The sequence below is a fragment of the Plectropomus leopardus genome, chromosome 17 (genome assembly GCF_026936395.1).
Source record: "Plectropomus leopardus strain MGB_pleo_1.0 chromosome 17, ASM2693639v1, whole genome shotgun sequence".
NCBI lineage: Eukaryota > Metazoa > Chordata > Actinopteri > Perciformes > Serranidae > Plectropomus > Plectropomus leopardus.
In genome coordinates this window covers 6,180,982-6,207,663 of record NC_142192.1, presented here as the reverse complement: position 1 = coordinate 6,207,663, position 26,682 = coordinate 6,180,982, and the positions used below count along the sequence as shown (strand labels likewise).

General features: G+C 37.7%; 1 protein-coding gene and 1 long non-coding RNA gene across 5 annotated transcripts in view; one reads left to right on the top strand and one right to left on the bottom strand.

Annotated features, from left to right (window-relative positions):
• The window catches only part of LOC121957877 (uncharacterized), a 90,329-nt gene extending 72,913 nt beyond the window's left edge, over positions 1-17,416 (bottom strand). For all 3 annotated transcript variants that reach the window (XR_015779389.1, XR_015779388.1, XR_006106796.2), the window contains exons 1-6: positions 17,296-17,416; positions 16,499-16,691; positions 7,136-7,313; positions 6,722-6,789; positions 6,580-6,626; positions 166-281 (exon numbers count right to left, since the gene is read on the bottom strand). This is a non-coding gene — a long non-coding RNA (uncharacterized LOC121957877). The remainder of the gene's footprint in view (positions 1-165; positions 282-6,579; positions 6,627-6,721; positions 6,790-7,135; positions 7,314-16,498; positions 16,692-17,295) is intronic.
• col22a1 (collagen, type XXII, alpha 1) overlaps positions 1-26,682 on the top strand; it is a 74,793-nt gene that overhangs the window by 20,899 nt on the left and 27,212 nt on the right. The window contains exons 9-34 of one of the 2 annotated variants that reach the window (XM_088090000.1): positions 1,873-1,989; positions 2,102-2,146; positions 2,250-2,312; positions 2,523-2,561; positions 6,593-6,646; positions 6,756-6,809; positions 6,908-6,961; positions 7,957-8,010; positions 8,125-8,169; positions 11,783-11,836; positions 11,948-12,001; positions 12,528-12,563; positions 14,197-14,226; positions 14,692-14,745; positions 14,902-14,955; positions 20,937-20,990; positions 21,776-21,829; positions 21,932-21,985; positions 22,095-22,148; positions 23,273-23,326; positions 23,455-23,499; positions 23,580-23,642; positions 24,484-24,537; positions 25,143-25,184; positions 25,326-25,358; positions 25,874-25,927. In XM_088090000.1, the coding sequence (XP_087946126.1) occupies positions 1,873-1,989; positions 2,102-2,146; positions 2,250-2,312; positions 2,523-2,561; positions 6,593-6,646; positions 6,756-6,809; positions 6,908-6,961; positions 7,957-8,010; positions 8,125-8,169; positions 11,783-11,836; positions 11,948-12,001; positions 12,528-12,563; positions 14,197-14,226; positions 14,692-14,745; positions 14,902-14,955; positions 20,937-20,990; positions 21,776-21,829; positions 21,932-21,985; positions 22,095-22,148; positions 23,273-23,326; positions 23,455-23,499; positions 23,580-23,642; positions 24,484-24,537; positions 25,143-25,184; positions 25,326-25,358; positions 25,874-25,927 (1,368 nt within the window). The remainder of the gene's footprint in view (positions 1-1,872; positions 1,990-2,101; positions 2,147-2,249; positions 2,313-2,522; positions 2,562-6,592; positions 6,647-6,755; positions 6,810-6,907; positions 6,962-7,956; positions 8,011-8,124; positions 8,170-11,782; positions 11,837-11,947; positions 12,002-12,527; positions 12,564-14,196; positions 14,227-14,691; positions 14,746-14,901; positions 14,956-20,936; positions 20,991-21,775; positions 21,830-21,931; positions 21,986-22,094; positions 22,149-23,272; positions 23,327-23,454; positions 23,500-23,579; positions 23,643-24,483; positions 24,538-25,142; positions 25,185-25,325; positions 25,359-25,873; positions 25,928-26,682) is intronic. The other variant, XM_088089999.1, reaches the window with a different exon arrangement.

Here is a 26,682-nt window from a genome sequence, read left to right as displayed (position 1 = left end):
GTAAACCTTTGGGCAGTGGAGTTTAGTCCCAGTATATTGTAATGTGCAGGGTGTGAGGGATGGACTCTATAAAAACATAACAACCTCAGGGCTGTACTAAGATGCAAGTTCAACAGAGCCAGGCTTTCTTTGCATGAGCTGGCTTAACAAAGCCTCGAGCCTCACCTGGTACAGTGTGGACCCCATGTAGGCTGAACGCTTGGCAGTGGCACAGGTTCAGGTCCTTTGCTGCGTGTCATCCTCACTCTTTCTCCCCTTTTTCCTGTCACTCTCCAGCTGCTCTGTAACAAAAGTGATACAAAGGAAAATTACTAATTTTTGGCCAATTTTTGGCAAGTTAAATGAATTTGCTAATGGAATAATATCTGTGAAAACGCCAAAAGACTAATCCATTTTCAAATTTTCAATTGGCTATAATACACCAGAAGTGTAAAACTGACTTCAGGATTGAAACACAATTCAAAGTGGCAATGTTATGATATGGTTTATATAACACAGTTCATATGCGAATAAACGTCCCTCAGTAATAATATAATTATATATTTAACTATTAACTATTTGAAACCTATGCCAATTCAAGAAATGGTCAAAAGATTTGCAAGAAATTAGTGAAATATTACAAGCAAATTACCCGAAACTAAGCAAAAAAAGAAAATAAAAGGATACAAATAAATGACCTTAAGAAAGTGTGAAAAATAAAATGTTATTTTCTTGTCTATATATATAATTAGAAGAATCACAAATATTTTTTTTCTGTATATGTTACATTTTTTTTTTTAAATTTTTCCTTTTCTGAAAAATATCTAATAATCTCAACAGTCATTTTCTTGTAATCTTTTACAATTTTTTTTTTTTTTTTTGCAATTTTCTGGACATTTCTGGTCAAGTAAATCAAGGAAACTTTTGTTACACAAGTTTTAATGCTTGTTAAAGGCGTCTGAACACAGAACAACAAAACTGATGTTGATCCACATTCTAAAAGGTTTCACTGTGCAATGCTTCCTGTGACTTTATAGAAGGCATCTTGAAGAGCCAGTCCAGGCATTTTGGCTTGTCAGCAGATGACACTTCTGTAAAGTTAAAAACTGACAGTTAAATTCTGTTAAATTCCGTTGTGCGTCTGAAATGGTAAGTGTCCTGATTTTATGGAAAATATTAAAATTCACCTACTCTGTCCTATCATGAGTTTGTATTCTGGTGCTGCTCACACTGACACAGAAATGGCTGGACACAGCCAATAAACCTGTTAATAACCGTTGGTAAAAATGATCATTCTTGTCATGTGTGTGACAGCTGCAGCAGCGGTTTCACAACCACTGAAATGGCATTTGTCCTCTGCAAAAAAAAAAGAAAAAAAGAAAAGAATCTCTGAATGTCTAAATTCAAAACAAATACTCAAATAATACAATATATGAGTCCAGCTCTAATAGAAAACCCTGGCTTTACCTTCAAAACAGCCCCAAGATACCACATCATAAGCACGCATCTAAAAGAGGCCGATGACCTCAGGGAGGAGGGGTCAACTTTAAATGTTGTGTTTACAACTGACAAATCCAACTGATCCTGCCCTTAAGCGCAGATAATTACCAAGATCAGCTAAATGCTAAGCTAAGCTACTTAACACATAGATGTGAGAGGGGTACTGATCTTCTCATCAAACCCTTGGCAGTAAAGAGTTTGTGTATTTACCACATTATTTCAATTTTAAAAAGCAATCAGCTGCAGCTGCCCTGATGACTTCAAAAATGGTAAACCAAGTGATGTTGCCTTAAAGTCATTTTTTTAAAGCCAGAGTGGTTCAGTGCTAATCAGACAGTCCTGACATTAGTTTAGTTTGACTATTAGTTCAGTAAATAAATTTGATCATTTCAGTGCCCAAAGAAAGTTGTCACAGAGGCCCCGCCTGTGCAGATCCCCACTCCAACACCAACCAGTGTGGAGCAGCAACGAGGCCCTCATGTGAACTGTTCCTGTCCTGCAGGAGAGAAGGTAAAGCACCTGCTTTTACCAGCCTTTATCCCTGTCTATTATTTTCACAGATGAGTGGGAATCCTCTCTGAAATGGCTTTCGAAAGACGTCTGTATTTTCATTTTCTCACAGGGAGAGATCGGTGCACCCGGTGCTTCAGGTCCTAAGGGTGAAAAGGTCATCTACCGTTGCCTTTAGTTTGTGTGATAAACAACTACACTTTCATTATGTTCCAGAGATGTTTGTTCTGCTGTTTTATTGTGTGTACATGCGTTTTCAGGGTGACACGGGCCTTAAGGGCGCCATCGGACTGCCAGGAAACAGAGGAGAGAAAGGAGACTCTGTATGAAAACTTAAAGTGTGCACATTTACAAGAGTAGTTTTGATTTTGATGGAAAGATAACTGATTGAGCTTCATTATCTTTAGTGCTGTTATAAGTTTCTGTAGATCATACACATTTCATTTATTTCACATTGCATGCCTTCCAGCAATTATCCCTGCTTTTCTTCCCGCCTCGATAATAATTGATCCTTATTGATTAATTATTTGCAGGGCAGAGTAATCTCTGTCAAAGGTGACAGGGGTGAGAAGGTAAGTAAAGCTGCTTTTCCCGATGCTGCATGAGAATCATGTTTACTCAAATACATGTTGTCTCCGTGCATATGTTATATGCATGTTAATCTTAAAGCCTGTTTTCTAATTTCTCTCCTTTTTTCCCTATCTTTCCTTCATGTTTTTCTTTAATCTGGTATTTTACGTATATATTTATTTTTTTTACCTCTTTTCTGCCAGGGAGTGGTGAGGAAAACAGCTGTTATTGTCAGAATTACAGGACAGGTTACCACAGAGGATATGTAGCAGCGAGGGCAGGCTTACGCAAACGCCCACCCATTCAGTTCAAATCACAGCCTCTGCTGCCTGGCAGTGCCAGCTGGGAGTCTCACGTTATAATTTATTCCTTGAGACAAAATCCTCCGCATGCATCATTCAAGCTGTCCAGAGAGGGACACTTAAAAACGGCCACAAGAGGTCTGGAAGCGAGACATGCTCTTCTCACTCGTATTATCTACTTTGGTTGTGATAGTTTTGAGGATGCATATGTAATTCTGTTGAATAAAACAGGTGTATACTCATAAAAATAAAGGCACTAACTAGAACCAAATGAGATTCTTTGGTGTGTCCCCATAGGAGAACCCGTTTCTGTTCTTTTTTGGTTCTCTCCTTTCATAACGTTCCACCTGGAAACCCTTTCAAGGGTTCTACGTGGAACCAAACATAAAGGACAGCAGTGGATGAATACCCGAAAGCCGCTTGAGTAAAAGTACTGATATCTTAACAGAAAATTACTCAGGTAAAAGTTAAAGCCACCTATTAGAATAGTACTTGAGAACAAGTCTTAAAGTATTTCATATTTACTGTACTTAAGTTTCAAAGTAATTTTAATATGTTCAATTTAAAAGTATTCAAAGTAATTGTACAAGTAAATTCTGGCAATAGCAAGCAAGCAGTAAGAATTTTAAGAATAATGTTGTTTGTTTCTTACCACCTTAAAAATGGAGCATATATTACACTTGAGGAAAACCTAGGTCGTTTTTGTAACTTAACGCATTTTAAGAACAAAATCCAGTTTCACCTTCCATCTCATTCTTTCATAAGTTTGTCAATTCCTTTCTCAGTTCCTTTCAACTTTTCTTGTAAGTAACCAAAAAGCTCAGGGGGAAATGTAGTGGAGTAAAAGTTAACAAAAATATCAAAACTTAAATCAAGCACGGATACTTAAAAAAAAAATTTAAAAAAGGTTCTACCCAGAATACCTTCCATGGTATTATGGTTCCACCTAGACCTCTCTTTCAAACCTCTCTGCAGGTTCTATCCAGAATCTTTCCACCTTCTAAGGGTGCTAACAAGCACCCACCCCGAGGGTCCTAACAAGAAGCCTTTCATTTTCTAAGGCTTTTCATCTAGATTTAACACGGGGGTGATTTAAAAATAGTAATTGGTAACATAACCAGCAGATTTCTCCCCCAATAATCTTGGTTTTAGTTTATTAGGTAAGCCTGGGACCAAGACAAACACGTCCAGGAGCGTTGAGCTTAAAGGGCTCCTTAAGGGCCGACACTTACAGAGCAACCTGCAATAATCCTGGTTCACAATCGTTGTTTTAGGGGTTGAAATCACATGAAATCACTACAACTACAGCCTTTATCATTTTAATAGTACAGTAGATTTTGGAACCTAAACCCAGCACCAAATTAGAACGGCATATAGATTGCCAAGTACCAGGTACCCATAGAAAGAAAAAGACGAATTTCAGCAGACCATGCCATGAAATGATAGTTATGATCTCCACTACAACAGAGCACAGGTAAAATGAATTAACTGATTTGAAAAATTAATAAATGTTTGATAAACTGAAGGTGAAGATCTTTAAACACCCGTGCTTTCAAAAATCCTTGAAGAACTCTTTCTTCCAAAAACGGTATTTTGGATGAAGAAGTTTCCTAAAAGAAACCCTAAGTCTCGCAAAGAATCCTTGAAGAAGCCTTTGATTTAAAAAGTTTTCTTCAGTAGCAAATGGTTCTCAGTCAAACCTCAGCCTTTTCGTAAGAACCCTTTTGGAATCCTTATTTCTATGAGTATACAGAGAAGAAAAAACAGTAGGGATCAGTAAAGCAGTAAGACTGTCTGTCTTACTGCTTTACTTTACTATAGACAGCAAAACTCATCTCATGATAAATTGATTTTCATCTTGTACTTCTTGTTGTTGGAGACCTTCCTGCTTTGATAAAACGGCATTAAATCAAACTTTAATGCAAAGCATCCCTGTTGCTTTTCCATTTTGTACTTTCTGCATGAGTGTCTGTCTTCACTTTCTCCAAGAGAAGGCTGCAATTTGTCATCGCAATCTTCTCCAGAAGCTGATGCAAAGACATGACGTAAGCCAACTCGCTGTAGTTAAAAAAGGCTATGTCGGTCATCGAGTCGCATGGGGTGAAAGGGAATTCATCCAGCGTTGACTTCCTCTAATTGCATCTTTAACTGATGAGAAAAGGCAATTCCCCGTGTAGCAGTGTTGTTACAAATAATGTCTTCTTCATTATAGGAGCGGGGGCCGTCCTCCTAATCTCCGCCGTGAAAGAAATGACGTGTGTTAAAATGATATATGCTCCTAAAATAATTAAAGGGCAACCTTCTGTGACTTGTAAAGCGGTTTATGAAGCAGAGGGAAGTGTTGCGGTGGGCAAGACCTTGCAATTTAACGGCCATTACTTTTCACTCAGTCCAGCCTTTGGATTCCACAGGATTTCTTGGCATTGCTTGACATCAGTGTACAAACTAAAAGCTGTGAAGACAATGGAAAGCCATTGTTCCTTGAGTGTCTGGTTGGATGTGCGAGCAGACCATAGCGGGTCTTGGTGATGGTGATGATAGCTGTTAGCATATTCTGGCTCCCCAGCATTTACTCAAAAGTTTCTGAGTTTTTGTGTATCTTGATTTGAATAAGTCTTTTTGTTCTCAGTGTAATGTTAAAGGGATAATTCTGAGTCTTTTTAAGTGGGCTGTATGCGGTACTTATTAATAGTCAATGTATTGTATACAGTAGATGGCAGTCGGTACGCCCCCAGTTGTAGAAAAACAGGCTGGAGTCCAGCAACCTACTTCTATTGAGAGTTTCAGCATTAAAATGTGTTTAAGACACTTAAAGAAGGCCCTTCCTAAAAGAAAGAGTTTAAATTAAAACAGACACTATATTGAAAATATTTTCAGTTTTACCTTAACCCTCTGAAACCTGAGCAAAGTGGCTTGATTTCTTTAAAAACATGGGATGAAGTCAACAGTTACAAGAAAAATGAAATTTATCAGCAGAAAAAAGAAAAAAAGGTCAAGTAAATACATACATTTTTAAAAAATACAACTGTAACTAATTATTGTAATAATAATAATTACAAATACAGTCTTACATTTATTCCCTTTTTTAGAACTATGTGCTTATAATTTCTCTCTTGCTCTTTAACGCTTTTTTTTTGGGGGTCATTTTTTTTCCTGATTTCTTGTTTTTTTGAGACATTTCTTGCCAGTCAGTGCTCAGTGCCTTTTAAGCTATGTCTTGAAATTTTTTTTTTTTTAATAAAAAAAAAATGCTCCTGTTTCAAAGGTTTAAATGAATGTGAAGCATCTGAACACAGCACTATAAATGATTTCATTCCAGGTTTTAGGTGGCTAAAATACATTTTGTTGCTGACCCCCATCCACAGCAGTACATTGCTTTGCTTTCATGTCAAGATTCCAACCTGCTACTCTAATTTGGGTGCCTGCCAGACATCTACTGTATGTAATACACTGACTATGGATAAGTACCCCATACAAACCCACTTCAAAAACCCAAACTGTCCCTTTAACTTCTCTCTTTTGTCCAAATGTCTGAATGTTCGATTAATAAAGTCCATTAATTCATCGCTAACATTTGTTCCACATTAATCCTCCAGCCACCGTGTACTAAAACCATGTTGTGTGATGCTGCCGGGTCGATATTCGTCGCCATCGTCGCCTGTATTACTGGCCATCCTGCATGCTTATGTATCACAAAATAGTCACAGTAAACACTTGCCTTCTGTTTACAGGGCGATACAGGGAAGATAGGTTTGACAGGTGCTCCTGGACAAAAAGGAGAGAAGGTGTGACAACTTGCAACCTGGATGTGTGGCGGATTGTTTTAAAATGTTCAATCTTAAAAGCAAAAATGTACCTACTCGTGTTAATCATGTGTTTCCAATCATGTGACAGGGACTTGGTGGTGTGCCAGGTATTGATGGTTTGCCTGGAGACAAAGGAGACAAGGTAAGACATAAATGTTCTGATGTTTTAGTAAAGGGTTGAGACACTTGTGCAAATATGTATGTTTTCATCTTTTTTTTTCTTTTTTTTTGAATTAATAGGGCGAAGGAGGAGTGGCTGGAGCTCCAGGGCTGCCAGGTCTAGCTGGACAAAAGGTGTGTGAATATGATCTTCCCATTTTTTTCTGAAAGTCATTAACAAGTGGGTGCACTTGCATTTGGCACATCATTATGTTGATGTAGGGGAAAAAAGGTGCATCTTTGGTCCTGGATCTCAAAGACACATTTGTTCTGTTGTGTGGGCGTACATACGTTTTTCTGGGCAATTACCTCTCAGCTTGTTATCGATTTCCTGTGAAGAAGGGGGCAGTTTGGTTGACTTTCCTTTGGATGAGGCAGCAGCTGGTGAAAGAGCCAGGAGGGGGAGGATGGAGGGGGTGCTGGCTCAGGTTTGGCCAATGGGCTGTGACGGGCTGCTCAGCCCAGGGCTTGAGGGAGTGATCGCCTCCTTTTTAATACAATAAAGCGAATACTCAATTAGTGAAATGCCGCTCTCATGGCAGAGGGTGAGACTGAAGAAGCATGTGAAATATTTTAAGAAAATACAGTAAAGCTTAGCTCCTAACCTTCACTTTGACCTGGTATATAGAATTACCATTAAGACGAGATGTGAAATTGCCATAAACACAACTAGGCTGCAATCCTTGCAACGAAGCCCTACTGGAAAAATTAATTAATTACAACACGTAAGTGAACAATCTGACTAGGACCAAGGCCAACACAGCAATCTCATTTTTTTCACAAAAATCATAAAACTAAGCTTTATATAAGATCCGTGATTAAAACAAAAGAAACATAAATTAATAGCAAAAGACACATTTCTTTCTTTCGTTTACATGAGAAAAGAGTGAAAGTGAGGTCAGAGGTCAGAGTTCAAAGTTCTTCCTTTGGGGGGTCTTGTCAACTGACAACTGCTGTTTCTTTTTTGGGAGTTTAGGTTTCTCAGTTGGTCAGTTACATTTCTTACATTGATTCACCTCCGACTCAGCAGTCCCCCAGTTGGCCTTCACTGTATTGCTGAGTAGCATTTTGGAGAGCCCCAAGTCAATAAACTCCCACTAATAAAATGCTGTTCCATTTATGTTTTATAGGGAATTCAAGGGGATCAAGGAATTCCTGGCATGCCAGGACCAACAGGTGTCACTGTGAGTATAATCTGAATGCATTTCTTTAAGTGTTTGTTTAGGATCTGATATTGAAAACTGATGATATTCATTTTTTTTAGAATCGCATTATGATGTTGCTGTGTTTTGTTGTAGGGTGAATCAGGTATTAAAGGGGAAAAAGGAAGTCCAGGAGCCAGGGTAAGTAACAATGAACCAGTTTCTTCAAATAAGAAATCAAATCTGACTTGTTGAATGAAAATAGATCACTGTGCGACACATTTATGCAATTCCATATTTTTTAAACATTTTTAAAAATTTAATTATGAATTACAAGAATAATATAAAAATAACATACAATATGATAAAATGTATTCAACTAATACATTTTCTGTGCACCCAGTCAAGCATAAATCTTTTTCATTTGTACTTCATTCAGGTGAGAGGCAGTTAACGTTGACAACGTCATCGTAACATTATTACAATATTAATAATTGTATATGTAAATACATATAAGAAATCTCCAAAAAGTGCCCTGTAAAAGTGCATGTAGTTGCATTGAATGCACTTTGTGTGTGTTTATGCTTGTGCAAACAGGAGCATAGGTTTAAATTTATAAAAAGTTACCCAAAATAAGGTTTAAGTTTATCACGGTATTTGTTGAAACGTTAATGAGTTGCAAAAAGAATTCAGCTTAATAAACGAATGTCTGGAGGACATTATACTGCTTGTTTGTCGCTGTTGGATTATTTATGCATGCTTCAGCTGCAGCCGTTTGTTGCTTTTGAGCATGGTACAGTAATTATTAGGGCAGTTAAACTGATGTTGCTTAACTAAATACTGGTCAAATATATGGGGCGTTTTTTTGTCTTTGGGCTGGAAACTATCAGCTGTATCTGGCAATCCTGCATGGGAGCTACAACTGAAGCTCTGGCGCAACACTTTGGTGTTCAGCATCTTGCTCAAGAGCACTTGAGTTGAGTTGCTGAGCGACAAGAGGAAGTCACTTATTTACTTCCCCAGTCTGTGCTTTCCCAACGTGTCCCGGGATTTGAACCATGTTCGATCAAACCTGTACAGAACACAGTTCATGCTTCAAATGCTTCGACGGGGTTAACTTCTGAGAGAGGCCATTCTTCTCAGAGGGACTGAGAACTGAGGGGCGTAATGGTGCAAACAGATGTGGCTTCCTTGATTCGCTCTCCACACTTCCTGTCTGGGACCCTGTGGGGGTGTTTGGCTATAATGCAGTCCATTCAAGGCCTAAGCTTTGTTGATGTCTGCAATTTTCCTCTGAACTACTGAAATCTTTCCTTTATTTGCTACCAAAATGATTTTAGAGAGCAATAATAAATCAGTGAAAGGTTATCTTGCAGCATCAGAATGGTTTCCAACTGATGTCAAGATGTTTTTGTGATCATGAGCTCAGTGATACTACTTGTAACAGATTGAGTAGAAGGATATGAGAAACACTTGTAACACTACTTGTGTCATGCTGACATGTCAGCTTCAATTTGAACGACTTTACGAGGGGTCCGTATGAAGCAGTAAACACGGAATCAGTGCGCTGATTGCTTTGCCACATGGCCTGAGGATGTGAAGCAGGTTCTAGTCATACTGGAGCTCCATTCAAACATGCTGATGCCAGGTTTGTCTGTCAGCCAGTAAGTCAGTGAGCAAATATCCTGTAAGTGAAAACTGGAAAAGCACTTTCCTCGTTAAGTGATAAAGGAAATAGGTGGTCTAGAGGAGGCACCAAGGGTTAAAGTCAGGGCACTGTTTGCTGAATGAAAACTCAAGGATGTGTTTCAGGGTACAAAGTACTTTCTGCCTATTTTAAATCTGCCTTTTATTAGTTATGCTAGCCGTGTGGCTTGAGGGATGCCATTAGGTTCATTAATTGCAATGAAATTTGGTACAGACATAAATGGTCCTCAGAGGATGAACCCTGATATACTTGCTTTATAAAGCCGGATTTCCACCAGATCCATGTGCAGTCCGGCTCCGCTCAGTCACGGCAGACGGAGCAAATAGATTGCACTATAGTCTATGTGTGAGTTTCCACAGGCTCCGCTGCATTGCGGATCGACTCAGCTCCAGCAGTCCGGAGGCTTGCGGATCAGATACGCAAGCCTCCTGTTTTTGCCGGACGCCTGATCACTCCGCATAAATTTAGCCGAATTTAACACAGAGCAGACAGGAAATCGAACAGGTATACAACATCAAAACATCTGGTTAATTTTCAGAATAAAACACTGTGCTTATGTCTGATCATATTTCACTTAACTACATCAATAAAACGTCAAAATGAGTGAATCCAGGCCTGGAGTCAACAGGTCAGAGGTTTTCCGGGGTCATTACGAGCAACACAGGGAAGAGAAGTTAATTACGTAGGTGGAAAACCACAAAATGATTTATGACACCACACATCCTTTTATAAGGACAGCCTTAGAAAGGATTTGGCGTGGAGCAACTCATTGGGAGTTATGGGAGAGAATGGACATCACGATAATTAATCCACGGAGTGAATGGAGTTACTACTTTTTTTTTCTGTAACGATATACTGTGCGTGATTCTGTAATGACCGCGAGAACTCCTCGGTCTCACCACTCCAGCTGATTCGGCGGTACAGTGCCATGCCAGACTCAAAATGCAACCAGTAGCGATTGACAGATGACGGAGCACAGAGCAAAACGCAGCGGAGCCGGTGGAAATGCTAGATGGCAAAATAAAGCAGTACAAGCATACATGGTTTAAAAAAGGTGGTTATACATACATCATGAAGGTGCAATACTATTAAAAAACAGTGCACATGAGGAAAAAGGTAATACCTGAACACTTGCTCTATGCTACACAAGTTCATTAATGACAATGTTTTGTTCCTGCTTGGATCTTCATCAGGTCAAAATCTTTTCATTTTGACCATCTGAAAATCAAGAGCCTATACACATTATTTTTTTGTAAATCTAAAACAGCATTACTGATATTGAAACTATTTTTTGTGTCTTGCTGTTAGTCTGCCTGACAGATCTTCCACATTTAAATCCATTATAATCAAGATTGCTTTCATTGCAAATCGAGGATTCCCATCAATGCCAAGTAAATGTGGTCTTCAAAACATTTACTCAAATATACTAGATTTCTTTAGGGAAATAGCCTGGATTTGGGGGTTTTGAGAAATAATTTGGGGCTTAATCCCCAGATGCCACCCTCCCTACTGTGCCCCTGGGGCCTACCAAGCAGAATATCTCAGTGCATTTTAAAAAGAAAACATTTGTTTTAACTTAAAAAAAATAGTATCTGGGCTGCCTAAAATTTTCAAGTTGACGGAATTGGAGAAGAGAAGTTGAAGTTATTTTTTCATAATTCAAAACAAATAAACTTAAATAGATAAATAACCTCGTAATTTGTATGTAATTAAGTCCTTTAGAATGCAAACTATTAGTTCATAAAATAAAAATAAAAATGTTCACAGAGCTACTAGCTTGGCTGAAAATCCTTTTGCATGTTTTTTTTTCTTTTTATTTTCATTTGGCTCACAACTAAGCAGTCTTTTTCCTTCGCTATTCTATTGATGGCATTTCAGTTTCTTGTCTTTATCTGTGTAGCGATAGCAGCTTTCCCTTCACATGCTAATTATGCAAATCTTTTAGCTATTGCAAGCAAACAGTAACACACACATCATTGAACAAAGTGGGTTTTTTTCTTTTTTTTCAAAAAATACTGACTGAATACAGAATACTTATATCTTTTTGTCTTCAACAGTTTACAGTTACTTTATAAATGCTTTATTCTACACTTGTTTCCATTTTAGGGCGAGGTAGGTTTGGATGGATTTCCTGGCAAACCTGGTGTTCCGGGGAAAGATGTAAGTAGTGATGCTCTGATTTAGATCCTGCAGTTACAAAGATATTAATCTGAGACAGACTTGGTGAGTCACCTTTGTGTTAATAAAGCTTTGTTGTCTCAAACTGATTAGGGTTTGAGAGGACTGGCTGGTGCACCCGGAGCCAGCGGACTAAAAGGCAACAAGGTATGCCCCCCACTCTCTCCTGTGTTATATGCAAAACACCTCACTGACTTGATTAGAAACAATTCAAAGAGGATATTGCCATAAGCATAATGTTATTAAGGCAAGCTGATATAAATCATTTCAAAGAGGTCTCATCAGTTTCCCAAACTACTGTCTGCGCTCTCCAGACATTCCTCAGACTCCTCTGTGCACCATCAAAGTCAGCCCACTCATTTGTCTGAGAAAATAAAAAGCAGAGTTCATTTGTCTGCCTGTAATTACTGACTTTGATGAGCCTTCCAGCAGTGAACACATGCTTCTACCACACCCATGTGCATGCACAAAGATGCACGCACACGCACAAAGAATTCCCATGGTAATTTATCCACAAGTTTCACTTTCCTTTAGGCCTACAATAAGTACACACGTGTCATCTCATAAATTATGGTCGCTGCCGTATCATTACCATATTGCTCTAGGTGCATTACCCTGTAAGTCGCTTGATTCTAATGACAGGGTTTTTATCTTTGTTTGAATTACATCACAGGGGGAGAGAGGCCTTCCCGGATTACCTGGGGATGTGGTGAGTACCAGAAATAGACCAAAAGGATAAAGAATTACAGGCTTGTTTGGTGATGAACAACATAATGGAGTGATGGAGTCAGAATGATAAACAGCTTTAAAATGCAGCAGCCCAACCCCAAATTAGACAAACAGCAAAAAAAAAAAAAAAAAAAAATGCTAATCATGGACAAGACTGACCTGCTGACCGAGGGAGGGGTGCTGTTCTCTAGACAGATGAAGCAATAGATTTTGTGGATTAACTTATCAGTGGACTGACAGAACATTTATCAACAGCTATCTTGGTGATCAATAGTTGACGTTTTGATCATAAGAAAGCGTGCCATATCACATCACAATTTAATAATGTGTGTTATAATGCATTTTCCTTTTGTGGCTATGTACCTAAAGCTGCCCTTTTTGCCATGTAATCTACATGTGGTTGCCATATTGTTTTTTTCTTCCTTTTTATTACTTGGTTTTTTTTTTAATGTGTTTATTTTGTCTTATAGATTAGTATTATATTTATTATTAGATTTATTCTTATTCTTCTTATTATTATTAATTTATTTAATTGTTATTATTACTATTTTAGTTCATTGCACATGGGGTAGAGGGAGGTTGTGGAGGGTGGGCATGATGAATTGTCATCTTTTCTGTTAAATCAAATTAAAAATAGAAGAAAAAAATCGATTATAAATTTCAGTCATTTTCTAGAAAAAAATGACTGAAATTTGCTAGACCTAGCTTCTAAAATACATGTATTTTGATATTTCTCTATTAACTGCTAATAAAAACACTCTTTAGTGGCACCTACAGCACTAAAGAGCATTAGGACAGCAGAACACAGTCTTCCAATATGTTTATTTTCTTAAGCCAAAAAAAAGGGGGTAATTTGACAGAAGAAGCCCTTATCTTTTCTGTATGAAGCTATAGGGGGTTTTATTGCCTCTGCACTAGCAACAGGTTCTGCCTGAGGCATTAAGTTTTCGGGTTGTCTGTCAGTCTGCACGTCTGTCCTATTCTTGTGAACTCAGTATCTCAAGGAGGGAATTTCTTGTTGTTAACTTAGGACTCAAGACTGAACTGCTTAGTTTTTGGTGGTCAAAGGTCAAAGTCAAGGTCACAGTCACCTCACATCCATCCTTTTCTCATGAACGCATCATCTCAGACACATTGATGGAAATTCAAAATTTTCAAATTTGGCAAAAATGTCTACTTGGACTCAAAGATGAACTAATTAAATTTTAGCTGTCAAAGGTCAAGGTCACTGTGACCTCGTAAAACAAGATTTTGGCAAAACTCATACATTTATATGCTAATTATGACTAATTTCATAAAAATGTCTAAGAGGATAAAATATTGAAGTCCAAAAGGCCAAAGGTCAACTTCACTGCATCATAAACAAAATATTTCTGGACATTTTTCTGGTTTTTATTTCAAATGTACTTCGAAACACACACACACACACACACACACACACACACACACACAAACACAAAGAAATGTGTGCGATAACCATTTTCAGTTGTATTGACCATGGTCTCATTTCCTCACAATGATGAGACAAAGGTTGCAAAATGAATCTGTCAGTGACTTGACTAATTTAAGAATAACATAACTTAATATTTATTGATCTTTTCTTTTAATTTCAGGTTCAAAAAGAAGGCTTACGAGGTGAAAAGGTGAGCAATCATCCCCATGTATAAGGGGCTTTCCTTTCCAGGCCTATGTCGCCTTCGATCGGAAACAATTACGGCTAGTGCAGTGACTGCAACAGAAATAAACCTGCTAATGTTTCGTACAGCCATCACCATGCTTCTTGGAATCACTCAGTAGAAACGCAGTCATCTCCGATTGTGTTTTATCGACATTTTGAAAATACTGCTCAAGTTTTGCACAAATGTGTTATGGAAACATGCCTAGTACCATAAAAATCACGTCATGAAAAATGCAACAAGCAACACAAAAACAACTATATGCACCACTATGGACTATGAAAACACCACTGTACATACAGTATGCAGTAAATGATTTGTTATCTTAACAATTTTAACAAAACACTGAAATCTGTAACCGTAATCTCACATAGTCATAAGATATATGACTATAATGCTATGATATCTATTCATATATTTGATCTGTTTCAGGGAGATGTTGGACCTTCTGGGCCTCCAGGGCCCGAGGGCCCCCCGGGGCCTCAGGTAAGGATCATGATTTATGACTCCCTCTTTCCTGCTGTTTATAGCTTTTGGTATTTTGTTGTTGTGGAAAAGCCACCTTCTCAGATGTAGTGTGGAGCAGTTCATGAAAACACCAGTGGTGCTGAGTGAACTGTAGCTGAGCATTTTATTCCTCAGGGTCCTCCGGGTCTACAGGGCCTACCTGGGGAGCCGGGAGAGTTTGGCCAGAGGGTAAGAATCTAATTTTGATGGAATATTTTCTGAATATGTCTTTATCATATAAGAGCCTATACTGTAGCAGGAGATGCTCAACAAAGCGCTACTCGCATACGTGGAGCACATTTTAACAGGTCTTCTTACGAACATTTCTCAGAAGCCAAACTGATCCTGAGGGAGAACAAATCTTATTTGCTGAGTTAAAATAGTGGGCAAAATGAGTGCAAGTGGCAATCCATCATTCTTTTTTTTATTTATATATCTGACATTCATTATTTAAGGTAACAAGGCAAATCTGCACTTTAACAGAACCATAAACTTATAAGTTTGTATGGCAAGACTCCAGTAGGGAATTTTCTTGATGTGACTTGAGTCTCTGAGGCAGTACCTCTCAGCCTGCATACAAATCACGCCCAGTTTCTTGGATGGCAGACTTTTACACCAAACACCAAGCCTAAATTGAAGTATTTTACTTATTTTGCACAATGAATGAATATTGCATACACTGAAAAGCATTGTTTTTCATGTCTCCATCTGCTGGTGGGCCATTATGGTGAGAGTATGCATAATATGATGTTAATTCCACTACACAAGAGACTTAATGATCATTAAAATTAGATGGGAGAAAAGTGGATAAATCAATTAGTTTTTGTGCTTAAACCTAAGAATACCTTCACCACAGCATTGTTGGGAAACGTGAAGTTTCAACCATCCGCTGCAAAATGCATAGATTCAACTTATCCATGTGGCGCACTTGCTCAGTATCAGCTGCCATGACATGCAGCACTCCTGGTCCTTTTACTGAAATCCCAAATAATATTATCACTCACTTAATAGTATGTCTTGTTTTAACTTAAATAAAGATAAAGTATGGTGTATTTACTGTGTATTTGTAACCTTTAATTTTATTACTGTAATCCCTCAGCATTAAACCATCTATTTATTACACTCACAAAGAGACAAATTATATGAAATTATACTATTTACTTACACCACAACACTTTTTCAATCACTAGTGAAAACTGAAATTCACAGCTAAGTGACCTTTAAATCCGACTCAGGGAAATACTATTTAGGACAATTTTGGCTAGATAATATGTTAACATGTATTTTTAAAGTACAGTTTTAGTCTGCTTTACACAATAATTCCACTTTTTTAACATCGTATGAAATTACAGAATGTTTTTATCATAGAAGGGGAACTGAAGCAGTGAACAGCTTCCCAGTAGAAATGGATTCCCTGAAGAAAGGGTATAGCGATGAAAATACTCTCAATATAGCATACACTTTTCCTGGTATCGCTTATTTTGGGTGAGACTATTTTGAGGTGGCTAAAATGCGTTTCATTGCTGACCCCCATCCACAGCAGTACTTTGCTTAGCTTCCATGTTTCTCCAAACTGGGGGCGTGTCCACTGACAGCTACTGAAAGTAATACACCGACTATGGATAAATACCCCATATAACCTCACTTCAGAAAAGCAAAACTATTGCTTTTACAAAGCTGTCCCAATAATTTATTCACTCACAGGAGAAAAAAAACATAGTGGGATACTCACAGTTCAAAAGTCTCTGTAGGCAAACGAGAGTCCAATCACAGTCCCAGCGGCAATGATGAAGGGCAGCAGCTGATCTCCCTGGAAGCCAGAGGTGCACCTGTGCTTTCCAGGTCACATGGGGCGCTGTCTGGTGACCTGGCTTCACAGTCCACACATCCAGCGCTAGCCATTGTTTTATCAAAGTGTGTTCCCCCTGTTAAGGCATAATCCCAAAGAATTCAATTTTTCTTTGAAAAAACCATACATGATTATGTTATAATAAAGTAACTTAAGTTACGTTAAAATAAAACAATATAAAACAGAATACAGTGTGGGGTGCATTGCTCAAAGCTGTAGTGTTAAAATGACATTTAGAATAATATAAAACATTGGCATATAAAATGTGCAAAATTATTATTTTTAAAAAATTAGGGGGTGTGGGAAAAAGGGGATAACAAATATTTTTAAAAATAAATATTTACAAAAATAGGTAAAAGGTACACAAAAATGTGTAAGTAGTTTAAAATAAAATTACATAAATCGTTAATTAAAAATAAGTGCTAAAGTAATTAAAACACTTCGATTCATAAGGGCTTGAAGTCTCAAACCAGTAAAGAATGGGGGACATGATCAACAGGGAAACAATCTTTGACAGAGCACCGGTCGTTAGCGACATGCTAACAGGTACGCTAGCGGAAGACTACAACCTACAGAGTAGACAGTTGTTCGCAGACGCGCTGTACGGCAACAAACTACTAGCTGAAGGACAAACTTTTTGCAACGGAGTTCAACTATCACAAAACGGTAACTTGACTCACTTTTGACAGGACAAACACACACTCGCTGCAGCGCTGCCGTCTCGCTACAGCCCATGGATCTATTAGCTACTCCCCCGTCACTCGCGTATGCGCTATGGATGTAAAGATATGCGGGCTGATTTAGACCCGCCCACCAAGCAATCAAAAGTTCAGAAACATGACGTCACTCTCTATGGACTAATCAGAGGTAGAAAAAAGGCGTCACCTCTTTTTGACGGAAGTGCCTTCTTAAAGGGAAATGCTTAAAGGGAATTTGTAACAGTTCTTATATTAACGTTTCTGCTTCCATTAACCCTTTGAAGCCTGAGCAAATTGTCAGAAGGCAAGGAGCAACGAAAGAGGAAATGACTCAAAAACTTGCAAGAAATTCGTAAGACGTACAAGAAAGCAAAACCAACAAAAACAAAACAAACAAAAACAGAAAATAAACTTAAAATATATACATATACTGTATATACATGGTTAATCAAGGCTATGAAAATGTGCTTTAAGAAGTTTGCCTAAAATTCTAGAATGGTCGTAAAAATCCTAGAAACATCCTGAAATCCAAGAAGTGTCTTAAAATCATAACTTCCTAAAATCTATGAAATGTCTTTCAGTCCTAGAAATGTCCTAAAATCCTACAAACGTGTATGGGGCTGCCCCTGGTCCCCTGTTATTTTCCAAATTGGCTCTCAAACAAAGCGAGTTGACTTGCCTTAACCTTACCACAAACGAGAGGCAGAATCTCAAGCTTCTGCTCCCATGTCAGGGTCCTGTCCTGCACTGTCACCCAAAGCCAAAATGTTCCCAGTCAAAACTTATTTGTCAAAACAGATATTGTGTACATGTAATTCAAGAAGACAGGTTTGCATCAAAAGGGAATTTCTTTATAATCACAAGAAAGTATAGTAACCAGCTCTTTGTCGGAGACTATTTTTTTGATTGCATTAGACCCAATCTTGTAATGATTAAATCACAAAACAATAATTTTGTGATAATGAGAGAAAAAATATTCATAAGAGCTATCTCATACGTGGTGTCATGGGATTGCTTTTTGCCGCTCTAGTCCGCCGAGTTTTGACTAAAATTAGACTATTTTGCCTCCAGAGGAGCTCTTGTAGAACAAAACTAATCAGCAGTAATTGGAAGTTTATACCGCGCTCCCAGAACTACACTTGTCATATTCCAATGGGATTATTTCAAATGAAGAAAACTGATATTTATTCCTCATGCTAATGAGAGCTGATACTGTGGCTGTTATCAGTGCTTGTAGAATTATCTACAAAAACTGTCCCTTGTCTCTCATCTCCTTCTCCCTCCGTCTCATCCCGCGCTGGTCCCATCACACCGCAGTGTGTAATTAAAACAGGCGCTGTGGTTCTACACAATTTGTTCTTCCAAAACATTAACAAAGATAGTGACCTCCATTCCCTGTCTCTTCTGGGAGCAATTAACATCTCATCGGCAATATGCTGGAATCAACATTTACAGCTGTTCAGCTGGGCAGAGGAGGCAACAAACCTCCTCTGGACGTACATGAAAGACTTATCTTTTTGCCACTAACTACTGCACTTTGTCCTCAGCCAGACAAGATTTGAAGCAGGGACACTCAGCTTGCTCTACCTGAAAAATGACAGGAGGCCAGGGGTCAATCACAGCTGCCCAATAGGCCTATATTTTTCAAGGATTTTAGGATATTTCTAACATTTCTAGGACTTTAGGACATTTCTAGGGGTTTAGGACACTTTGAGGAATTTAGGATGTGTCTAGGATTTCAGGACATTTCTTTGATTGAAGCATGTTTCGAGGATTTTAGGACATTTCATGGATTTTAGAGCATTTCTAGGATGTTAGGATGCTTCCAGGATTTTAGGAGGTTTCTATTATTTTGGAATGTTCCTAGGGTTTTAGGATGTTTCTAGGATTTTAGGACATTTATAGGATTTTAAGGCATTTCTAGATTTTTGGGATGTTCCTTGGATTTTAGGATGCTACCAAGATTCGGCAGGGGATCCTCCACTGGTACTTTCTTGAAGCTCTATTTTGACGCATTTTTATGCACTCTGACACCTTATGCATACTAAAAGTATAAAAAACAATTTTCAGTTTGAATCACTTTAAAAATTGCGATTTAGAAAATAGTTGGGGGGCCACCTGGGACCAGATGTGGCCCATGAACCATCAGTTGAATATCACTGCTTAATAGTTTATAAGCAATCACACTGGGTTCAGATTCCAGAATACCTAGAAAATCTCCCTCTGTGCAGCTCTGCTTTTATTTTGTAATATCACTGGTGGTCCAGCTAAAGCATTTTATAACCCCACGGGATGCTTTCCAAGTGGATCCTAAAAAAAAAAAAAAAAAAAAAACAGACGGTGAGGAGCTTGACCTATTTTCTCCAGGTTTGGGGTTGTTATAGCTCAGCTGAAGATGCTCAGGGAGAGAGTGTGAGTGGGGGGTGAAGCTGGGCTGAGAGCTGTGATAATAGTGTGGTCTCCTCTGCTGCCAGCGCAGATAGAGCTGGCTGTATGGTTGAGTTGGTATAGATTGAGCCACTCTCACCTCCACTGCAGCAAAGCTCTCATCAGTGGTGTGTGTCACTGCTTCTCGGGCCTGTCTATTCACCTCTGTCCTGATATAACAGCTGAGGGCGGCTTGAGCTGCAATGTGAGCTTAGTGGGCTGCAGAGGAAAGCACCAACAAATATATGAAGAAAGATAAATAAAGAGCCAGTGCTAGGATTTATCTGTGGACAGTCACATGATAATGGTAATGCAGCAATGCAATGAGAAAACATAGTATCCACAAACAGAATTTGTCCTTTTCGCTTTGTTGTCCATTTTTACTTTTTTTAAGATTTTTTTTTAACTATTACGAGTCCTTCAGGATTTAATGCTCTGTTTTGCTATATCTGCCTGCCTCTCTACTGTGATATTCATATTGAAATCAGCATAATAAATTAATTTACAATATAATACGTGTGGATATGCAATTTAAAGAAGTTTAACCCTTCAAAGTCCTCACCAAGATAAAATAGCAAGGGACTATAGGGTACTATTGCATTGGAAATTACAACATTTGGAATTGGCCTTAATGGTACATTAGATAGCAGAACACCCAAACTGTTACTCTTCTGGTCACAAGAACAACTCCCAAACATATTTTGTCCCTAAATTTACAGTAATAACAATTCGTCAACCAACTAATTAACCAAATACAGTAGAGAAAGGGAAACAAAAGATGAAAATAGGAAGAAAAATAATAAGGCTATTAAACATTTTAGGGTTAGGAAATAAGAAGCAGTTGACTACTGCCAGTATCAAACAAGATTAGGAAAGAAACTGAAGGTAAAAATAGTAACTTAAAACAGGTCAAATTCACCCCGAAAACAATTGGAGGATTAATGTGGGTTACAAAATATTGAACATTTTCACAGCCCTCTCTAACCTGCCAAATTTGGTAGAGAGTGGCTAAATATAAGTGTGCTGGGTTGAAAAATACAAGAACGGGCCAAAGAAAATGCTACAGGAGGTTTTCTATCCATCCATCTATCTATCTATCTATCTATCTATCTATCTATCTATCTATGCTTTTTAAAAAATGAATTTATGAATATATATTTTTGAATATTTATTTATTGAATTTAATTGTCTTTCAGGGAAAGAAAGGTGAAAGTGGACTGCCTGGTGTGGACGGCCTCCCTGGACCTCCTGTAAGAACAATTTCAATTTCTTAACTTCATGAATATAAACTGTAACATACCTGTTTAAAATGACTTCTCATTAATGTACGGCTCCTTTTAGTGCTTGTTTTTTTCACCTCAATGACCTCTCAAGGAGAACCGAGGGGAATTAATTTGGCATTTTAATTGTGTGGGTTTGCTCAGTGTTTGATGTGACTCACAAAGCACAGAATAACTGCTCTCTCAAAGGTGTCTTTACTGTGTGTTTTAATAGAGGGAAAATAAAAAGGCTAGATTAGTACCAACAGGTTATGTCAATTAATTTTGCAAACTGCTCCCTGGAGCAAAACAGAAATACACCTGTCTGCAAATGGCATTCAAGGCTGGCTGGGCTATAAATGGTGCTGTGGTGCCTCCCTCTAGTGGCTGCTCACTGGTACTAATGAACACTGGTTCTTAACCCTTTGAAACCTGAGCAAAATAGTCTATATTGATTAATGATTAGAATTGTTATAATTGTATTTATTTAAAATTATTTTCCCAAAAAAGGTAAAAAAATAAAAAGTATAAAAATCCAAACACACACACACACACACACATAAAGTTAATCTTTTTTTTCTTTCTTTCTTAACTTTTTTTTTTTTTTGCTATTTTCAGCCAATTTTCCTTTCCACAAATCAAACCAATTTGCTCAGATTTCAAAGGGTTAAAAGAACATTTACCATCCTGCAAAAGCTCACATTACCCGCATATTTATGAGATGTTGATCAAGTGGCATACATTTTCATTGATATTTTTTTATGTTTATTTTGTAGGGTCCCCAGGGTCCACCTGGGCCGCCAGGGAACCAAGGACACACTGGACCCCCTGTAAGAGATGAGAGATAGACACAAACATTCTCAAATATGATGATTTATTTTTGGAAACAAATACCTGCTACAGAATAAATGACCTGTTCTCTCTTTTTAAAGGGTCTGCCTGGTGAAATAGGATTTTCAGGCAAACCTGGAGAGATGGGAAAGCCTGTGAGTCAGCTTTTTGTTCTTAAATTAAATCAACCGTTGTGTTCACACTTTGTTGTAATTTCTCTGCTCATGTCAGTAAATGTCAAACTTTTGTCATTCATCTCCAAAGGGTCTTCCTGGTAAAGACGGTCTGGACGGTCTTCCTGGAAATGACGGCACCATGGTCAGTACGACCTTTGCAATGACTTTTACTTTTTTTTGTTTTGCCTTCCGTGTTCACAGCGGTCACAATTTTTGTGACACAACATTTTAAAGGCTCCAGTGATGATGTGTATTGTGAAAGGGGTCGATTATAGTGACAAAATTGCACAGAATTACTATCCAAATCTGCAGTACCTCTCAGGTTTATGGAGCTTGTTTTGTGACTTTTAGCTCAGTGTTTTGGTTTCAGACCTTTTAAAAAAATGCAAAGGAAGATTTTTTCATTTTTAGTAGGGCCATTCTCGTCTAAACGCAGCCTAAATCATTTTTAAGCACTGGGGAGGGAAATATGTTTTATTTTGGCTCATGAGAAAGACATACTTTAAAGGGTTACATTTAACTTGTTTTAAATGCCCTCTGAACCGTAAAAGCCTGTTGGTGGATTTGAAAAGCATGTTTTTGTTCAGAAATCACCAAAATCATGTTATTTCTCAAAGCCAGCAACTGTTAAACGTCTTTTTGGTTATAGTGAACTATTTGCACTACCAGAGGAGGAAAGGAAAAATATCTGTAGCTTTGAGGAGGTTCAAGATTAAATTAAAAAAAGAAAATTGAAGTCATGCCCCTGCCTGCCTACTCCTCTCATAAATAAACTACAGTCCCCTACAGTACTAAGTAGGTTGGAAAGACAACAGCAAAGCTAAAAGGATGGTGAATACTGGAGTTATGTTCTGCAGATTGCCAGAAACACAACTTTAAATAGATTTTAATGTTACTTTGTGCAGACTAGATGCACAAGTAAGCAAGCGTTTGCTAATATGTTAATTTTACAAGTTGTTGTTCACCTTGTTGAAGACCCCTGGTGGACAAAAAAAGATGAATACTGCTTTAGGTTTAACCACTGAGAGCACTGAAAGATTAGTGAGGCTATTGACTTCCAATGTCTACTTACTAAAATTGTAATTCTAACAACAGCTGGCTAAACAATATGTTTTGGAGAAACATGTGTTGTTCAAAACATGGACATTTATTAGACATAGTAAATTTCAGCTAAGTTTTTGTGGATTAGTCTTTACAGTATCTGTCTGACAGGCAGGTTTTTTTTTCAAAGTATGACATCTAAATGGAAATCTTGTGTCTGTAAAGGGGCCCAGGGGAGAGCGTGGGACAGATGGTTTTCCCGGCAAGCCTGGACCTAAGGTACCGTGACTGCGCTGTATACCTAGAAACACAACAGACATGGCTGAAGACATATGCAGCTTTTTAAGTTGCATGTGTGTTTCCATATGCAAATCTGACATTAACGTCCAGGTGAATCTTCTCCCCAGGGTGATGACGGGCCTCCCGGACCAAGAGGGCCTCCAGGAGAAAGAGTGAGTTCACAGCTGCTGATTTTTTGTGGTTTGGGATCTTTTGTAAGAAAATTAGTTTATCATGTTTTTTTTCCCCACAGGGAGAATCTGGTACACCTGGTCAACAAGGTGTTGCTGGAGAAAGAGGAGAAAGAGGTTTTCAGGTTGGTTTGACATTATTAAATTGTATAAAATCTACAGCCATGCATGGGGAGACGTCCTTTAAAGGTTCACTATATTATTTCGCAACAGAAATCATTTCTGGTTAAAGAAACTTGAGTAAAACCAACTGTTACTAGGCATAGCTCTTGACTTCCTACTTTCAGTTAACCCTTTGAACCCTGGAGCAACATCACTTTTCTTGTGCTCTTCTTTCAGTGGCCTTTAACAAGTATTTAAATCTTTGAACCCTGAGCACACTGATGCAATTTCTTTCAAAAACAAAATGCACTGAGCAACTTGGTGAGAAATATTTTACAAATTGCAAGAAATTAGTAGATTTAGAATATTATTTTTTTAAAAGCTAGAGAAAGACTATATTTTCAATTCTCATAATTATATATTTAAGATTATGTTGCAAAATAATTATCATTTTTAAAATTTCTGTTTTTTATTTTTTCAGGATGCAAAGGGTTAAAAAAGTACTTTTGATATTTGATTTTTGCTCTCTTTTGAGCTAGGGAAAACCCATATTTCTAATGATCGTAACTGCATATTTAAATATATGTTACAGAATAATTAGAATTTTTAAAAACTTTTTTCCAGATCATTTCCTTGTTTTTTGTCTGACTTTCTGGTTTTTTTTTTAATTTAAAAAGAAAAATTCTTGCTAAGATTTGGGTCATTTCTTTTGTTGATCTTTGCTTTCTTCCCATGTCTTTGATCTCAAGCCAATTTGTTCAGGTATCAAAGGGTTACAAAAGTTCATATTTGTGTATATTATACTGTAAATGGGGTTTGCGTTTATATAAATAATTCATATTTTGATTTTCGGCTCTCTTTTAGGGAGAAAGAGGACAGGATGGACCAACTGGGCCAAAAGGTGAAAAGGGCGACAAGGTAAATAAGAAATATGAAATCAGGGGCCTCATTTCTTAGTCTAAAATCCTATTTGAACTCAGTTTCGGGGAACATTTGGGATTTTTGGGAAATCATATCTTGTTTTACAATAGGAATTTAGCAATAACAGAACTGTCCTAACTTAAGGATTTCCCTGGTTGGGATGACATAGATGCAGTACTTGATTCAAAACTGTCAAAAATGGCAGGTCAAAGGTCAAAGGCTACGGTGACCTTGCTTCCGTCTTATTTTCTTGAACATGATTTCTCAATAATTGATGAAGATAAGATGAGATAGGATGTTTGAGATAGGACAAGACCTGGCAATGAGTTTAGGACTTCTGCTTCTGTAATTGAAATATGTTTTTTCCAGTCTTTGAAATTTAAGTTGAGATAGGCCAAGCAGTAAGTGCATTTTGCTGAAATGAGGCCCCTTTTTCAAATGCTCTATAAGGTAAAATTAAATATCAAGCATATTAAAAAACAAATGGAATCTCATGGTTGTATATCCCACCATGTTACTGTAGATACAGTGGTCTCCTGCAGCATTAGCTGTAATAAGGTCATTTGTATGCAGACAGTATGAACTTATTGTCTCTTCCTCAGGGTGAAGTGGGACCGAGGGGACAACCTGGTATTCCGGGAGATGTAAGTACAATATCTAGTGTGTATGTTAACACACCGTGCAGTCACAGCCCTGCAGTGTATGATATAACCATGATGGAGGGAATGGAGTCAATATGTGACTGAGTATTCAGTTACATTAATATCTCCTTTTTTTCTTCATAGGTGGCAAGTGTCATCCCTGAACCTGGTGAACCTGTGAGTACACTTTTACAAAAAATGTCATTATTCTTTGAAAAAAAAAAAAAATATTGCAGACCACCTCTCTTATGGATTATTTTAATTTTGAAAATGGATAGGTTTTTTGTTTTTGTTTTGATACTTCAAAAGTTTCTATTTGGTTTTGTGTATGACAAACAAACTTAACTGGTTTAAATGTTAATTTTTCATCATTGTCTTCCATCCATTCAAGGGCGTAGCAATTATTTCAATACTGGGCAGACACACATGAAAAGGATTTTTTGGTGGTCTTCTGCAAGAAAAGTTTAAACATTGCACTTTATGTCTTTCTTTCTGGAGCCAATTTAAGACTTTTCTGTACTAAATTATCCTGTGATTTTGTCCCTCAAAAAGTTTTCTTGTGTTGCTTTAATGCCTTTTGCTTTTTCAAATAAACGTGCTAAATATTGAGGGTGACGTGTCCCCTGTATTCCCCCCAAAAACCTACCTGTTTCTCTTTCTTCTTTTTCATTGGTTTTTTTTCTTGCCTCTAGGGAAAACCTGGAGAGAAGGGAGAGAAGGGGGATCAAGGGAACCCAGGAGAGATTGTGAGTGTTTTCTCTCTATCTTTTGTCTTCCTTTTCTTGATTGAACAAAACTAACTCCTGGCAACACGCAGAGGGGTCCACTAGATGTCAGTAGAGATCCAGTGTGGTGATAGTGAATCAGTGCTGCTACAATACGGTAGCTCAGGGGCCATCTTTAACGGGGTTAAGTAAATTAAACTGTAAGAGACAGTAATGCACTGGCCTGATTCTCTATTTATTGCAGTTAATATTCACTGTATTGGACCAGAATATGCGTAACTCATTGCTATATTTAAACTGAAAAAGCCTGGGAAGCATAAAAATCTTTATCTACAAAAATATATTAAGTACAATAATTTAAAACACTGCTAGTATCTATTTATCTTTATCTTGGATGTTCCTAGACATTGTATGAAGGTGATGGTACTGAGTTGGCGACAATTTCGTGACAGAATGCAATAATTTTTCATGCATGCATGTTGTTATTATCTACAACCTTCATTGCACAATCCATATTAATTTCACATCATAGTTTCAGCAGAAATGTGACAAAAAGAATGTATGAAAATGAAATGTAATCTACATTCAGCTGGCCACCCACACTGTTAGGGTTTGATATTTACTGAATTTAGGTTGTGATGTTAGGTGACCAAATTTCAGTGTCAATGTCTAATGTTCACGTTAAATTATCATAGAATGTTCATGACAGATGATGTTGATATTTTGTTCATTTTAACCTTTTGGAACTGCAGCAAATCAGCTGGATTTCTCACAAA